At 48.7% G+C, this 17681-nt stretch overlaps 1 protein-coding gene across 7 annotated transcripts in view; it reads left to right on the top strand.

The window, feature by feature from the left end:
- Positions 1 to 17681, top strand: part of DGLUCY (D-glutamate cyclase) — a 74319-nt gene that overhangs the window by 32844 nt on the left and 23794 nt on the right. For all 7 annotated transcript variants that reach the window (XR_013339278.1, XM_077780919.1, XM_077780918.1 and 4 more), the window contains 6 exons: positions 902 to 1027; positions 5035 to 5188; positions 6991 to 7189; positions 10275 to 10422; positions 11459 to 11581; positions 14993 to 15196. Coding sequence is in view for 6 of the 7 variants with exons in the window: in XM_077780919.1 (XP_077637045.1) it covers positions 925 to 1027; positions 5035 to 5188; positions 6991 to 7189; positions 10275 to 10422; positions 11459 to 11581; positions 14993 to 15196 (931 nt within the window). In the remaining variant the exon portion in view is untranslated. The remainder of the gene's footprint in view (positions 1 to 901; positions 1028 to 5034; positions 5189 to 6990; positions 7190 to 10274; positions 10423 to 11458; positions 11582 to 14992; positions 15197 to 17681) is intronic.

The following is a 17681-nucleotide window of genomic DNA, read 5'->3' as shown; positions in this document are numbered from 1 at the left end:
GGCGGGGAATATGAAGAAAAAACATAAAATCTGTTCCTTCTTGGCACCTAAATCTTTTTTAATCTTTTATTTATTTCTGAGAGAGAGAGAGAGAGGAGAGAGAGAGAGAGAGATGGTGTGAGCAGGGGAGGGTCAGAGAGAGAAGGAGACACAGAATCCAAAGCAGGCTCCAGGCTCTGAGCCACCTGTCAGCACAGAGCCTGATGTGGGGCTCGAACCCACGAACCATGAGATCATGACCTGAGCTGAAGTCAGATGCTTAACTGACTGAGCCACCCAGGCACCCCTCTAGGCACCTAAGTCTAAGTAACAGAAGTCACACACAGACAGAAAATTGGGCCAATTCTTTCATTTGTGATTGCACATGGCATGCATTCATTTGTTCATCCGAGCATAAGTGTTTTTGGTGTGTGCTATGTGCTTTAGCTGTAGCAACGCCGTGGGAGGCTCAAGATGTGCACCTGCTCTCTGGGTACTTGGGGTCTCCCCGGGAAAGAGGAAGGGAGTTCAGAGTCAAGTGAAACATCAGGCCAAAGTCAGTGGCTCAAAGAACGATCTGGGGGCAAGGAGACCCGATGACCAGTGAGCATGAGCCTACAGACTTCTTCATAGAGGCAGAGGATTCAAACCAGAAGTGAGGAATGGAAAGGTCTTCAGGAGGGCAGGAGGGAGGACATTCCAGGCTTGGGCAAGGTCATGAGCAAAGGTCTTGAAGTGTTAGGAATTTCTCATTAGAAACTGAGACCCGAAGGGGGTGGGAATAGGGTGGGGAGAATTTGCTCCAAACAGTGCCAGGAAGGGCCCGGTGGGGGGTGGGGGGGGTGGATACCTGACTTCTCCCAATCTGCCCCCTGCAAGGAAGCTCTGCTTCTCATTTGTTCTGCTTTCTTCCTTCCCCCAGACTCTGGCCCATTCAAAGACGTCATGATAACCACACTTCACCTGAAGTCCTGCCTTCCCTCTACCATAAGGTGCTTGATCCTACAAAAGACACCAAACATCAGAAATGTGTCCAGCATGGCTGGGGGTAAGTAGTGATAGACGTTTCAAAAAAGAAAGAAAAAAGATCCCTAGAAATACCAGTTGTGCCGGGCCCAGGAATTCCTGAAGCTTCTAGCTTCTGCCTGGGAAACAGGAAGTAAGAGTAGGATGATATTAGCTCTGGTCCCTAACTAATGTTCCAGCAGGAAGTCTGGCATGTGGACCAGACTCAGGCGTGAACACCGTACCAGGCGGCTCCTGTACCACCAGTTCTGCTTGGTCAACCCAGCTCCACGGGGAAAACCGCCAATGGCCTCCGATGATGCAAGGGGTTTTCCCTCTGGGGGAAGAGCACCCCCAGATTCCACCACATTTTAACTGGTTTTTGATTCAGACCAGATTTTGGTCTGTTTTGGTCCCTGTTTTGGTCTTCTCTGGGTGCACCATGTCCCCAGTCTCTTAAAGGAGTGGCCCTCAAGGCTCTGAAAGGTCCTGTGAGAGAAAACAGCCATCAATTGTCACTGACCCAAGTCCCAGCAAAATTTCATGACACCAAAGACTTTTCTGATTACTGGAATCACCAAAGATAAAAACCAGTAGCATGGTTTAAAGTGCTAGAGCAGGACAGTGTTCATTATTTATTGACATATCTGGCCTCTGTCGCTATTTCTGGACCAACAGAATTCTCTGTTATTGCATAACGAACACCCCAAACTCACCAGCATCCGCCATATTCTCCAACGATGCTGGGCTTAGCGGGGTGTTTCTTCTGCTTCACGTGGTGTGGTGTCTTCTGGGGCTGGATCATCCATGATGACTTCTTCCTCACATGCCTGGAGTGTCCACTCGGAGCTCTGGAGCACGTGGGGCTGACTTAATGCTTCTCTATTGCTAGGAAGCCTCGCCAGCAGTGGTAGCCAAACTTCCTTACAAGGTAGCTCAGGATTCCTGGAGGAGGAGCCGTAATGCCCAGGCACATATCGAACACGTGCTTGCATCATACTTCCTAACGTCCCATTGGCAAAGCAAGGCACGTGGCCAAGGACAGAGTCAACAGGGAAGGGGCCACTCGGGGCTGTGAGCACTAGGGAATGTGCTTTGTAGAGAGCCGTCAGGGTAATGGTCTCGCACAATTCTTGGTACACATGATGTACCAGCAAACCCCAGCTGAACCCACTGCTCGCTAGAACCCCAAGGAATCAGGAGGGCAAAGTGAGTCAGTCTGGATATGAGTCCCAGCTTGGCTCCGCCTGGCGGTGGCTGTGGGTAAGGTGTGTGACCTCTCTAAGCTCACCTGTACATGGAAAGTAACAGCTCAGTCCTCCGCAGGAGGAGTCACCGAGCTCATGTGGGTAAGATGTTCCATCCAAGTCAGCCACTGCCATGGAACGTTCCACAAGGAAAGAAGCTCATTCTACAGAATAGCTTGGGACTGTGTCTTCCAGGGCTTTACAGATTAGGAACATTAGGGGTGCTTCTCTCCCCCTCTTGTCATTAAGTTAAAAAAAAAAAAAAGAAAGAAAGGAAAGAAAGGACAACATTGCTTTGAGGTAAAAGGACTCGGGAGACTCACTTCGTTTCTCCTCACAAAGAAAAAGCCATCATGACCTTAGATGGAGCCGGAGAAAGCCAGGGGATTCAGGAATCAGCTCAGACCCTCCCCTCACTCGTCCGCCACCCCGTCCACAAAGCCACCATGAGCCCTCGAATGGTGTCCTGTTACTAATGGGAACAAGTGGGAGACTTGTTACCATCAGCAGTGGAGATGAACAAAACGAAAACACAGTGCTGTCTGAAGTGCATTTAATTAAAAAGGAAACAAAGAAGCTTTGTGTGCATAATACCTCTGATTTGCAGTATTAAAAATCCAATTTGCTCTCGCAACAGGCTTCGGAGTTAAGAAAGAAGGCGGCTAAGGAAGCCAGGCTTCTAGGCTGGCTGGATTCCCCGCCACCTCACTCCAGATTATTTTTGGAGACATTCTGGGCTTGCTCAAGACGTGCGGTCAGCTTCCTTGGGCTTTCAGCAGCTGGGACTGTCCAGCTTGTCCTCATTGTCAATGTCTGTAGCATTGGCAGGCACCGAGGGCTTGAGGCAATGAGTTCCAGGATGTTAGAGCAGAAGCTGGTACTAGAACTTTCCCTGCAAGATAGTTGCATCTACTTGTATCGGCTTCTTTCTACCATCCCCGAGGAGGAGGGTTCCGGACTGGATGGTGAACCCATCCTACGAAGGTCCGATGCCTGTAGCCCAGTGGTGACCCTAGAGGGACCCAGAGGTCCGTTGTCTCAGGCTTAAATCCTGGCCACGCCATACACCAGCCGTGCGAAGTCACTTCATCTCTTTGAGCCTTGTTCTCCTCATGTATAAATGACTTAGCACAGAGAGCTCAGGAAAATATCCTAGCTAAAGAGAAAATATTACCTGACACCATCACTGTGGCAAAGAGATGCTTATGTGTCAATACAGCAATCTAACGTTTGGGAGAATTGTCACCAAGGTTATTTCTCCAAAAGCAGCATAATTACGTTTTTTCTTTGGGATGCTCTGTTGAGAAGAAACAGTCCTCTAAAAATAAAATAAGTTTTCTTGTTTGTTTTTTCTCCAGTTACAGAATGACACCTATTTATCACATAAATTCTAGATTTGAGAAAAGCACAAAAGAGAACATTAAAAATGGCCAAGTCTTGTTACAGGAGATAACTGTGATTAACATGTAGATGTATTTCCTTCTAGTTCTTTCTCTTATCAACTGTCTAAAAAGGAGAATGTGCCCAGCACACACTTTTGTTATCGAGTATTGTTCCTTTAACTATATGTTACATCTTTTACCATCATTAAATACTCCTTCTGTACCACAATTGTAAATGTCCATGCAAGATTCCACTGAATGAATATGCCTTCAACCCCTACTTCCTGTACACCTGGGTGTTAGGTAATTAACACACAGCATTGAACTCCCAGGTTCTCTTTGAGGTAGGTGTCATTACTGTCATCTCATCCATGGACCACACTGCTGGTCAGAGGCAGAATCGGGATTCAAACACAGGTTTGCTTACCTCTAAAGCCAGAGGACTTCCCATTCCAGAGGAGAGCTCCTTACCCCCAGAGGACGTCGTGGCATGCAAGTGGAGGGTCTTCCTCTATAGCTGCAGGAAGACTATCTCCTTGGAGGGAGAGTCAAGGATTCTATGAGCCTGCTCGGCCAAGAATCTGCCCACTCAGAAGACATGAGCAGTCCCTTTCCCACAAAAGATACCTAAATGTCCAATAAAACCTATGAAAATCACTTAGCTGCATTGGTCTTCAGGGCCATACAAATTAAAACCACAATGCAAGGCCACTACACACCTGCCAGAGTGGATGGAATGGAAAACATAGGCAACACCAAGCACTGGAGAGGATAAGGAACAAGCAAGAACTCGCAATATAAATTGGTACAACCACTTTGGAAACCACTTAGCTGACCATGTATATACCCTGCAACCCTAGGTGCATGCCAGACAGAAAGGCATCCGTGCGTACCCCAACATGCATGTATTAAAATGCTCATGGCAGCACCATTTATAATCACCCCAAACTGGAAGTCGTTCAAATGTCCACCCACAACAGGATTGGATAAACACATTGTGGTAATGAGTATATCACACAGCAGCGAGAATGAACCAGCTATCATCAAACACAATGGTATGGATGGATCTCCCAGACATGTGATCAAGTGACAGAAGCCAGACTCCAAAGACTCACCTTGTATGATTCTGTTATATGAAGAACAGGCAAAAGTAATCCGTGGTGTTAGAAGTCAGGGTAGCAGCCACCTTCGAGGCTGGGGTGATTGACCATAAGGGGCATTAGGGGGATTCTGGGATGCTGATAGTGTTCTGTTTCTTGACCTGGGTGTTGATTACACGGGTATGTTCATTTCCTGAAAATTCCTCGGGCTGTACACTCATGGGCACTTTCCTGTGCTGTGCTGCAATAGAGAGTTCAAATGGAAAGACTCTGCGAAGAGACCACTGACTCTGCCTGTGTCCCTCCTCTCACCAAACCCAGGGCTCCGGCCAGCCAGCGTGGTGGTCCTGCACAGGTCCCTGGCTCCAGCCTTTGAAAAGTTCTGCCAAGCCAACAGTGGCTCTCTGCCCCTGCTGGGCCTGACCGAGCCAGGCAAGTGGACGTTGCCCGCCCCGAGCGCTGTCCCGGACACCAGGTAAAAGGCAGGGGTCACCAGGGTTCAAGTGTGGCGGTGGCCACATGCAGCAGCCAGCATGGCTGTCAACAGGGACCTCTTTGGCCAGTCATGGGGATCCTCAGCATCTGGTACAGAGCCTCACTCGTGACTCTTGCTCACGGACCAGCTGCTGTCCTTCCCTCCATTCCCATCCCTGTCCCTGTCCTGGTACCTGCCCAGGGAAGAATCTTGGGGGTCACCAAGATAGTCGTGCCCTACCTGGAAAAATGCTGGCATCTGCAGCCACCCTCTTCCTCACCTAAGCCAGACATCAGCAGCCCTGGATGAAGAAGAAGGTGAAAATACTTGCACTGCTGATACCTACCCAGAGGTGGCCGTCAGTAACACTGTGGGTGTGTTCTCACAGACTTAGAAGACATAACGCATTGAATAAATGGCCCTACTGATTCTGCTTCTGCAGTAGCACCCCAGCGAGCCCACCTTTCTCCCACACGACCCCAGCTCAGGCTCATGTCTCTTCTACTCACCCACCCAAGTGGCCCTTCCTAATGCTACACCTGATCACGTGACTCCCCCCATTTAAAATCTTCAGTGCCAGGGAGCATCTGGGTGGCTCAGTCGGTTAAGCATCTGACTCTGGCTCAGGTCATGATCTCATGGGCCGTCAGTTCAAGCCCCTGCATCGGGCTCTGTGCTGTCAGCTCGGGGCCTGGAGCCTGCTTCGGATTCTGTGTGTCTTTGTGTCTCTGCCCCTCCCCTGCTCATGCTCTGTCTTTCTCTCTCAAAACTAAGGAAATAATTTAAAAATCATAAATAAATAAATAAATAAATAAAATCTTCAGTGCCTTCCCGTGACTTGCACCTTGGCCTGATATCAAGATCTGTAGTGACCTGGCCTCTGTGTCTCCCCTTACCCATGATGCTCCAGCCATCCCCAGCCATGTCCCCAGAAAGAAAGCTCCCCCCAGACAGTCTGCTGTTACCATTTTGTGGACTCTGGGATAGAAGGGTCCTTCATAGACCCCACCTGGACCCGAGGTCAGTTCCTGCTGTTTTTTTTCTAGCACCTCCTATGCTACCATCTTGGGAACTCCTAGAACAGATCGCCCAATGGTCACATGTTTGATGCCTCCATGCTGTTCACATACTGTTCCCTCTGCCTAGGATGTGCTTTCCTCCTTGTCCAGCTGGTGAACTCCTATTCACCCCTCAGGACCCAGCTCCAGCACCTTCCCCTTTGTGGTAGAGACTGGGTTCCACCCTTCCCTGGGTTGCTCCTCTCCCCATGCTGTTAATACTCACTGCTCTGTGTAGCAAGTATTTGTGTTTGGTGCAGTCTCACCTGCNCGAAAGTTGGACGCTTAACCGACTAAGCCACCCAGGCGCCCCCGATTGCACACTTCTTACCAGTGGGCCAATGTCTCTCTGTCACTATTGTCCCACCACTTGTGCTTGGCACAGGAATGGCTCAACAAAATGACTTTGGAGTGAATGAAGCATAGGCTTATCACCAAAATATTTTAACTCTACAGAAAAGTTTCTTTTTTTAAAAGTTCATTTATTTTTGAGAGAGCGTGCAAGCGGGGGAGGGGCAGAGAGTGAGACAGAGAGACAGAGAGAGAGAGAGAGAGAGGGAATCCCAAGCAGGCTTCACACTGTCTGCCCAGAGCCCGACGTGGGGCTCAAACTCACGCACCTGAGCTGAAATCAAAAGGCCTAAATTGCACCACCCCGGGACCCCATCCCCCATTCTTTTTAAAAATGCATGGTCACGGGCCATCTTGATTCTGGGCCTGTGAGCTTCCTCCTTGTGTCCCCAGGACGGGCCGTCCCCAGTTCCGGAAGTACGAGTTTGGTGCCTGCACGGGCAGCCTGGCCTCACTGGAGGAGTATTCGGCGCAGCTGAAGGACATGGTGGCCTTCCTCATGGACTGCAGCTTCTCCCCAGAGGCAGCCTTGGAGACGGTGGGGCTCCCCAGAAGAGCCTCTGCAGGCCATGGTCACGTGGGTGCATACAAGGTAGGGACACAACCTCTAAGGGCTGAATGACCTGAAAACGTGGATCACCTTGTATTTTCCTGTGGTGGGGAGAACATTGACACAGGAGGCAGGAGACCAAAGTGGCCCCAGCTCAGCCACTGTCTTGCTGTGCAACCCCAGACAAGTGGTTAACCTCTCTGAGCTTGTTCCCTCATGTGGAAAATGGGGTGTCCAGCCTCTCCCCTGCCCACGTATGGGATCGCTGTGAGTGCCCAGTGTGCCCTTGAGTGTGCAGGTCAAGCCCTTATAGACAGATCATGGCATCCGGCCATGTAAACCAAACCCATTTGGAATTGTCTGGCTCCTTTAACTTAGAGCATCTCAGTGAGCTCTTTGAAAATCCCCCTTGGCTCAAACTTGCTGGCGCCGGGCAGAATGCGCCTGGCCAGGTGAATGCCTGGGGATTTGTGGCAAGGCCTTGGCCAGCCTGTTGGCTGCTGGGTTATGTTTCTGTCAGGAAAGCTGGGTCATGTTCTTGGCCAGTGGGGGCCCCGGTGGTCGCCTCTCTTGGGATGCGCCCAGTGTTAGGGGTCACCTCCCTGCTGGGTCTCTGAGGTTCCATCCCAGCCACTGCTTGTCATAGCAAGAGAACCAGATTCCCTCGTTCCACTGACGCCTCCCAGGACCTCATGGGAAGCCCACGATGGCACCGTGCTGGAGGGTCGGCCAGCCAGTGTCAGTGGCCGGGGGCAGGTTTCTCTGTGGAGGACTCAGACCGCGGATTGTGTCTTGGGCTTCTGGATATTTATTAAAACTTGCTGGTTTGGGCTCCTGCCAGACAGGCCCAGGCTGCCTCTGATGAGAAACCATTTTCCTGAGTGAAGCATGTGCCTGAGCGGGTTTTCTTAAAGGTGGGGGTGGGGACAGAGTGCGGCCACTAGCAGGGGCCAGGGGCAGGGTTGTGCCCCACACGCACCGCCACTGGCAGCAGGTAGGTCATGGGCAATCTTTCATTGAGATGAGGGAACTGAGGCCTGGAGAGAGGAAAGGACTTGCCCATGGCCCGAAGCCAGACTGTGCCCTAGGGCTCCTGGCTCCCGTCTCTAAAAAGCCACTCACTAGTAGAAGTGTGACGATTAAGGGATGCTTTGCGCAGAGTGTTCATCTCTGCCCATGGTAAGCGCTCAGCCTTCAGTAACCAAATAGCCTTCAGTTCAGCACGGCTGCCTCTGGCCCTTGGCTCCTGGGAGAAACGGCGAGGCAGCCATCTTGGATTCATGTGGGGCCCTGAGGGGCAGCCTCGGGGAGCTCTGCCTGTCCCCTGTGAAAGTCCCTGACACATGTCCCTTCCCCAGTGCTGTGATTCAGACCCCAACCGGGCAGGCACGCTAAGGTTTCATCCAGCGGCCACCAGGGTCCTGCCAGGGAGGAAAACTTGTCCCTTCTTCCCTTCTAGGCCCTTTGGCTGGTCTGACACTTGGACTGACAAGAGATGGGTTAACAGGAGGAAACCACATTTCATGTCGTACCTACAGAAGCCCCAAAGATGTGAGGCTCAAAGAAGTGATCAAAGCAGGCAGCTTTTACACCTTTCAGACAAAGAAACAATGAACTTGTGAATAATTGACAAGACAAAGAAGTTTGGGCCTGGGGTAGGAAATTAGGAGGAAGTCACAAGGTTTGTTTATACAGCCCTCTGGATCTTGAATTTCCCATCTCTGGCAATAAAGATGCCTTCTACCTTCTTGGTACAGGGAGGGTCCCTCCACGTGGGAGATTTATTTCCTACTTTTGGGGGGGGGAGGGGCAGGGGAGGGGAAGGGTGTAGAGTGTTTTTCTTGCACTGGCGGTTTCTCAAGTAACTTTAATTCAAAATAATCCATATGCCACACCGGTGTATTTGGGGGTGGCCTATCTCCCCCCTCAGGGCCAGCAGCAAGGCCTTGGGGCAACAGCCATGACTGTCCCAGTGGATCATCATCGTGGCCACATCCTAAATCTTTCATAAGCCCCACTGCAGCCACCAGAAACCATTCAGACCACAGACAACACCGGTGAAAGTCACTCAGGTCATTCTAAGGCAGGGGGAGCGAGGCAGGGCTCAGCAGGGCCCCTTCCCCAGTGTGGACTCACGAGGCAGAGCAGACTCAGTGGTTCCCGAGACATCCTTTGCCTTTGGATCCCTCTGCCATCGACTCTCTTCGAGGGCTTCACCCCTGGTCCCCGGAGGTCCGTGGAGAAAATTCAAAGGACCCATGGAATTGGCTGGGAAAAAATTACATCTTTACTTTTATAGCCTCAAACTGAAACTGAGCACCTCCTCTGATTATGAACGCAGACGAGGAACTACCGTTGTATCAGCAGACCCTGTGATTTTGTGGCTGCCTGGAGAACTCCCAGATATGATCGTGTCTCGTGGCCGTTCAGATAGCACAGAAATACCCTATGTGTTGATCACTACACCAAAATTATAATGGTAGGTCTGCGTCTTCTTCCCCAGGCTGTTAACGAAGGATACAAATCGCTGCATCACATGTTTTCATACTTTGATAACTGCATTTGCAATATAATTGGCTTCCTTTGTAAACCTATGCATTTGTTATGTAGTTAAAAAATGTTACTTTAAGTGGCAGCTCCGAGCTACCAGAGAGTCCACAGCACATACAAAGTTCTCTGTTTTAGACCAATAAATACCGACAGGCTTTCTCATTCCTATGTCACAGGGAAGTAGAAGCTATATGGGGCACCTGGGTGGCCCAGTCGGTTGAGTGTCCGACTCTTGATTTTGGTTCAGGTCATGATCTCACGGTGTTGTGGGTTCGAGCCCCCCATCTGGCTCTGCTTGGGCAGAGGGGAGCCTGATTGGGATTCTCTCCCTCCCTCTCTCCTCTGCCTCTCCCCTGCTGGCACGGTCTCTGTCACTAAATTAATATAATAAATATAATACAATACAATATAATATAATTAATCAATCTTAAAAAACAAACAAAAAGTAGAAGCTATAATTTCATAATAGCTGCTTGCGCCCCCCTCCTTCATTCAGCTGCCTTGAATTCCTGGTGCTCAGGCTTTCCGTCTGTGTTAATTCCGTTTTTTCAATGTGTTTTCCTTGATTTCTTTTCAGACAACAGTGCCTTGTGCCACCATTGCTGGCTTTTGCTGCCACCTGGTGGTCACAATGAGGCCCATCCCCAAGGACAAGCTGGAGGGGCTGGTGCAAGCCTGTTGCTCCACGGGGAATAAGGGACATCCTGTTCATATCGGCCACCCAGGTGAGTGTCCGCTCTCGTTCGTGATTCCGACAGGCACCCCTGAACTTCAGCCTGAGAAGACGGGAACTTGCTAAGTTCCTGAACTCCCCTGGCTTGTCCTCATTTTCCCCAAGGGTCCTGGGGATCCCGGACGAGGCTCAGACTCGCGCAGCAGCGGAGTCTGGCTGGGTATAGAGGCCCCTCAGGTTTCAAGGTGTTGCCCTTGGCAGAGTAGTCAGTCTCACCCATCAGCTCCCGTGAACTTCAGGTGAACTTAGGGGTGACAGCACAGCTGCTTGTCCCGGGACTTGAGCTCAGAGCAACCTCTAATCCAGGCTGTTGGTCGGTGGCATATTTGGCAGAGGAAGGCTTTATTCCAAATGTTCACTTGAACGGATCCCCAGGGTATTAACTCAGTCTGAGAGCGAGTGAGCAGATCCAAGAGCAGCCGCTGTCCAGACCTCCTCATGGTTCTCAGAGGGGCTGGTGAGCGCTTGGGACTGGGTCTTGGGTGAGAGTCAAAGTAAGTGAACTTGCTCAGCTGTGTAAAAACAAAAAACAAAAAAAAACAAAAACGAATCAGAGAAAGCTTGGTTTTTCTAAAGATGCAGTCAGCAGCAGGCCCCTTCCTCAGAGAAAGATGATCTCAGGACCACCCGAAGCAAAGTGCATTGATGAATCATTGAATTGTCCACTCATCGGTGGGGCTGGGTCGGACCCAACACATCCCCCTTTGCTGGTACCAGGATAAACGTTGGCTCACAAATGCTGGCTCGGTTAGCGGCCTGCACAAGGTGTTGGGCTAAGTGCACCTCCAGCAATCATATCAGGCACCTGAGATGCTGAGTGATGAAACTACTATTCGGAATGGACTAGAAGCTGGCAAGCATTCTGGGTTGTTGAAGCCCTGAGTCCTTTTCTCCAGTCCCATCAATGGCAATCCTAGGACCAGAGTTTCTCTGAGAGAAAGAAACATAAACCACTCGATGTGTGTCAGCTTGGATGGGACCTTCAAGGGCAGGACCCGATGGACTTCGTTTTCATTTTCTATTTGCAGAATGGTTGGGAATCAAAGATCTTTCCAGACCTGACTATGGGGAGCCTGTGGTGTGTCAGCCGGGGGACGTCCCAGTGTTCTGGCCTTCTCCGATGACCAGCCTCGAAGCTGTCAGCAGCTGCAGTACGTCCGGGCTTGTGGGGGGCAGTCACTATGACCCAGGAGGGAGAGTGGTGGGTCTCCAGTTCTTGAAAGCACAGGCTTACAGTGCGATGATTTAGGAAATAGAGTCATGATGGGCGCCTGGTGACTCAGTCAGCATCTGACTTCAGCTCAGGTCATGATCTCACAGTTCATGAGTTCGATCCCAGCATCGGGCTCCGGGCAGACAGCACAGAGGCCACTCCAGATCCTCTGTCCCCCTTTCCCTCTGCCCTTCTCCCCCACTCATGCTCTCTTGAAAAATAAGTACACATTAAAAACAAAAAAGAAACAGAGTCACGAAACAGAACATATACAGATCTCACTGGCTTCCTTCTTCTCTTCCCAGGGCTGGGTCTCTCAGCCTGTCTCTCAGCTCAAGAATGCTTTGATATAATATATTTCTCACTGTCAAAGGGTCCCAGCCTGTTCTGATAGAAAGGCCAATATCTAGCTTGACTTTCTGAGACATTTTGAAGGTGGGTGGGGCTTCTGAAAACCGGAGTGAAGGTAAAGAGTACAGCTAAACACACCATTTCACATGGTGTTTGCAAGGTGCAGCGGGTCCCCCTTATCCTCGGTTCTGCCTCGGGAAGCTTGTTACCCACAGTCAACTGCAGTCAGGAAGCAGACGATTCGTCAGAAGGTCTATAGTGGCCTCACTCTACATCACAGTGCCTGTGTCACTCACCTCGCTTCCGCTCATCACGCAGGCATGTTCTCACCTCACATCGTTGCAAGAAGAAGGGTGTGTACAGTACAGTAAGGTATTTTTAGAAAGGGAGGCGTTCACATAACCTTTGTTATAGTACATTGTTATCATTGCTCTATTATTAGTTATCCTTCTTACTCTTACCGTGTCCAATTTGTAAATTAAACTTTATCATAAGGAGGTACATATAGGGAAAAACAGTCTCTATAGGCTTCGATGCTATCCGTGATTTTCTGTCCACTGGGGATCTTGGAAGGGATCTCTATACCGCAGGACCTCGGTGTTTTAAAGAGATATATACGGTCAGTTTATTTTTTTCCAAGGTGTAGGGTGCTGTTACAATGAAGCGACACAAGGGGGCGCCCTAACCAGCTCACAGTAAGGTCGGGCTGTGATAAAATATTAACTATTGCGGCCCATTTCATGGACACTGGAAAATTCTAGCCAGGTCAGCCACACCTGCACCACAAATCATAGAATTTAGTGTTTCTTTAATTGATTTTGAAGGCATTCATATGACTTTAGCTATCAGAATGGCCTCATGACAGGGGGAGATTAATACAGTTAGGAGATCCATGGGATTCTATTATCTAACAGTAAATGTATTAGGCACCTGCTACGTGCCAGGCATGGACCCAGATGTTGGGAATAAAATGCTGCATGAGACAAGATCCAGTTCTCAGGGAGGGTGTGGTCATTTCTGAGTGTGTGTGGGCTCATGTGTGTTCACACGTCCACACACGTGCAGTGTGGACGTGAATACTATGTAGCACGGTGGTCTCACCCTCTCCTGCCACCAGCCACAGGGGATGCCCTTTTCTGCAGCAAACTCCAGCCCACTAGCTCTGGCTTGAAAGAGCACGCCTGTTTGTATGTGAGACCAAATGACATCACTAGTTTAGGGATGACCTGGAGTATTTCTGATTTACAAAAGTCATGCTCAAACTTCTATGTGCAAACTCTTAGTGATAGATTAGTTGCTACACGCCTCACAGCTGACGGGGCAAAACCCCGTGCCGCACTCTGAGCCGACTGTTCTGATGTGTACCTGACATCAGAGTGACCGGTTTTAGATGCTGACCACCACACAGAAGAGGGGTGATTACATTCGTCCAAATCCTTAGTTCTTGCCTATCTAAAAATTAAGTTAGAGTGCTTTCTGCAGTTATCAGTAGGTGTTCCTTCTGCAGTGTCGACTAACTCTGGCTTTTTGTTAAATCTGAAAAAAACCGTGACTGTTTTCTGTGAAATCCGAGACTCTTGTGCATTGAGACACTCAATTCTGAGATAAATAAACAGTGGTCCCTCATCTCTGGGAGCACAGAGCTGAGTGGGGTTGAAAGCACTCTTGGATAATAATGACAGTGAAGAAAGCTGACAGTGTAAATGAAGGGCAGTAAGTATTAAGCACCTAAATGAACCAGGCACGAAAGCATAGGACGAGTAAGATACTGCGCCTGATTCAGTCGTGCAAACCATCATTTATTGAGGGTTTCCTCTGAACCACTTTGCAAGAACACTTTTCTGTGCACTTTCCAGTTTAGTTTTGACAACAAGCATCTGAAGCATTATCATTATGATATAGTTGAGGAAACACGTTTAGAGAGGATAAAGTCTCCTCTCCGACTCTGTTTGGCACACCAAAGCCAGTTCTAAATAACTATGCTAGCGTGCCGGGATTCACATTGCCCGGGATTTAGTATGGGAGAGGTGTGTTGTTTTGTTTGTGTGAGAGAGGGAGGGTGCGAGAGAGAATGTGTGAGTGGGAGAGAGGCAGAGGGAGAGAGAGAGAATCTTTTTTAAAAATGATTTTTATTAAAAAATATTTTTAAAGGGGGGGCACCTGGGTGGTTCAGTCGGTTAAGAGTCCAACTTCAGCTCAGGTCATGATCTCACGATTCGTGGATTCGAGCCGCACGTCAGGCTCTGTGCCGACAGCTCAGAGCCTGGAGCCTGCTTCACATTCTGTGTCTCCCTCTCTCTCCGCCCCTCCTCTGCTCATGCTCTCTCTCTCTCTCTCAAAATATATATATAAACTTAAAAAAATATTTTAAAGTCTATTTATTTTTGAGAGAGAGGACACAAGTGGGGGAAGAGCAGAAAGAGAGAGAGAATCTTAAGTAGGCTCTATGCTCAGCACAGAGTCCAATGTGGGGCTCAATACCACCACCCTGGGATCATAACATGAGCTGAAATCAAGAGTCAGATGCTCAATGGACTGAGTCCTTTTTTTGGGGGGTGGGGGAGAGTTTTTTAAAGAACAAAATTAGCATGTACCAAATCAAAATAAAAGTCCTATGGGAAAAATAGGAGCTATGTTCAGAGAGAGCTATTTATTAGCAAAGTACAGAGAGATGGCTTCATGCATTGTAAGAGTTCAGTACGTACCCTCTGATACCCATGGATTAAGTTGACAGAAACTCCTACAGCCCTATCTGTAGCTGTGGCTGTACCTCCCTTCTCCCGTATTCAACTCATCTTCACTTTCCTAAAAATTGAGGCACCTGTTTAAGTGGGACTTGATTCAGCCATAAGACAGTTTTCTCTTAGTGCAACGAGCCACGAAGCGCTGTTGGCAGAACTGAGCCATGGCGCCATCTTGCCCATCAGCAGTGAGCTAGAGGAGCATGGACTGAGTTTGATGAAGTGAGTGCATTAGTCCCTCCTGTTGTGTGTTTTAGGGACCCCGCTGGCTTTCACCAGTGCACCGGGCTGCACAGTCATGACCAACCTTAAGAATCCGGAGGCTCCAGCCAGTCGTTTTACCCCTGAGGGAATTCCTGAGGTCCATCACATTTCCCAGGATCCTTTGCACTACAGCATTGCGTCGGCTTCAGCTGTTCAGAAGATTAGAGAACTAGAGACTATAATAGCCGTAGACCCAGGTAAGACAGTTCACACCTTAATGACCTGGAGAAATTCATCATTGACGTAATGGTCAGTGAAAAAGGCAGCATGCAAAGTGCATGCATTACAGTGTAAATTTTTTATGAAAAGAGAAGGATTCATTCCTCTTTATTTAAATAACAGTATCAAAGAAAAGAAGTTGCTATTGTATCAAGAAAGTAGGCATAGCCTTGGGACGCCTGGGTGGCTCAGTAGATTAAGCACCTGATTCTCTGCAACGGGCGTGGAATCTCCTTATTAAGATTTTCCTCTCTCTCTCTCTCTCTCCCTCTCCCTCCCTCTCCCCCTCTCTCTTTCTCCCCCCTCCCCCTCAAATAAATAAAAGAAAATAAGCATAGCCTTAATGTCATGCTATTACATTTTTCATTAAATTATGGAAATTGAGGCTTCATCCAATGTGTGTCAAGATTTCACTTATAAGGTCATTCTAATGAATGAATCTTTTTGAGGTATAAACTTCAAAAACAATGTTATTACGAGGCTTCAAGGTATTTAGAATCTAGGGATGCCTGGGGGGCTCGGTCAGTTGAGTGTCTGACATTGACTCAGGTCATGATCTCACAGTCCATGGGTTTGAGCCCTGCGTCGGGCTCTGTGCTGACAGCTCAGAGCCTGGAGCCTGCTTCAGATTCTGTGTCTCCCTCTCTCTCCGGCCCTCCCCTGCTCGCATTCTGTCTCTGAAAACTAAATAAATATTTTCAAAAAATTTTTAAAAAGGTAGTTAGAATCTAAACTCTTTGAAAAGTTACTTGCGAGTCATTAAGATATTTGCTTGAGTCGTCTTTCCCCTCCATCGACATATACAAGGCTCAGCTGCCTAAATTCTCTCTTTGCCCTATGGAGCATCCCCACGGTGTGATTTTTTTTTTTTACATGCTTACACTGCATATGAATCCCCCCAAAAAGTAAATGCACCAAAATTCTAATGTTGATGATCTCTGGGTAGTTCGACTGAGTAGTTTTTGTTGTTTTTTTTTAATTTATGTTTTTTCCCCAAATTGTCAACACTAAACATAAGAGAGACTTTGGAAGGTGAGCTTATTAACTGGAAACACTGCCACCAGGATCCAGTTGGGACCCGGTAGGTAAGAAAACAGGGAGTATGGTTCCTAGGTAGTCAACTGCCACCATTTAAACAAAGCCATCCCTGCGTTTACAAGTGTCCCTAATCCCCTTCTTTTGTGCTATTGCCCTGAGGTTGGGTGCAGAATAGAGTTTTTGTGCTGGGCAGCAGAGGTAAGGCTGGGGGCTGGATTGTCACGACAGCCTCACAAGAGATTGGAACCAACATGTGTATTGTATATTAAGTCTCCGAGAAAGGACATTCCTTCTATAGCTTGAGACCCGCTGGCTTTCTAGACATGGGATCCACTAGGGGTCTTCTGGTTGCAAGTAGAAGGAGGTTGGCTGAAAGCTAGTCAAGGGGCTTTTCTCTTTCTGCGGCATCGCCATGATTAAGAGCCAAATGTCTGATCCCAGATGGCCAGCAGAGGGCGCCAATGTGCATGGAAAGTCAATCCATTTGCAGGCGGAGAGAATTAAGGTGCAGCCTTCCCAGCGGCTCTCCGCCTCCGTTTCTCATCAGTATAACAGGAGTAATAACTATGAGATCTCCCTCGGGAGGTCTATGAGACCAATAGCTATCATCTGCTGAGTTTTACCATAGACCAGGCATATGCTAAAAGCTTTGACACATTTCGGGGCGCCTGGGTGGCTCAACTGATTAAGCCCTTAAGCATGATCTCATGGTTTGACGGTTTGAGCCCTACATCCAGCTCTGTGCTGACAGTGCAGAGGCTGCTTGGGATTCCCTCCCACTCTCTACCCCTCCTCCGTGTTCTCTCTCTCTCTCTTTCTCTCAAAATAAATCAACTTTAAAAAATGTAAAGCTTTGACACGTTTCATCTTATTGAATGCTTCCAATGACCCAATGAGACAGCTATTATTAACTTCCTTTAACAGATGAGGAAACTGAGGCATATAAGGCTAAGAAACTGAGGCGCCTGGGTGCCTCAGTCCGTTAAGCGTCCGACTTCGGCTCAGGTCATGATTTCACGGTTCGTGGGTTCAAGCCCCACATCAGGCTCTGTGCTGACAGCTCAGAGCCTGGAGCCTGCTTCAGATTCTGTGTCTCCCTTTCTCTCTGACCCTCCCCTCCTCATGCTGCCTCTCTCTCTCTCTCTCAGAAATAAATAAAACATTAAAAAGAAAAAAGGTTAAGAAACTTGCCCAAGTCCACATACCTAGTAGATGGGCAGGGCAGGGCAGACATTGAATCCACACTAATAGACTCCAAAGCCCACGATCAATAAATGTTGGATAAATTGGAATCTGAGTTTAAATGGTGTATCACAGTCCCACGGCCAGTTAACACAGTGCTCTGGTCTCTCTGGGCTCACACCCCATTCCTTCTGCACCTTCTCACAGGCTGTAATTCTAGACCTGGGAGCTCTCTGTACTTTG

The sequence above is a fragment of the Crocuta crocuta genome, unplaced genomic scaffold (genome assembly GCF_008692635.1).
Source record: "Crocuta crocuta isolate KB4526 unplaced genomic scaffold, BGI_CrCroc_1.0 scaffold299, whole genome shotgun sequence".
Classification (NCBI taxonomy): domain Eukaryota; kingdom Metazoa; phylum Chordata; class Mammalia; order Carnivora; family Hyaenidae; genus Crocuta; species Crocuta crocuta.
The sequence above is the reverse complement of the archived record's forward strand: the minus strand, read 5'-3'. Positions and strand labels throughout refer to the sequence as shown.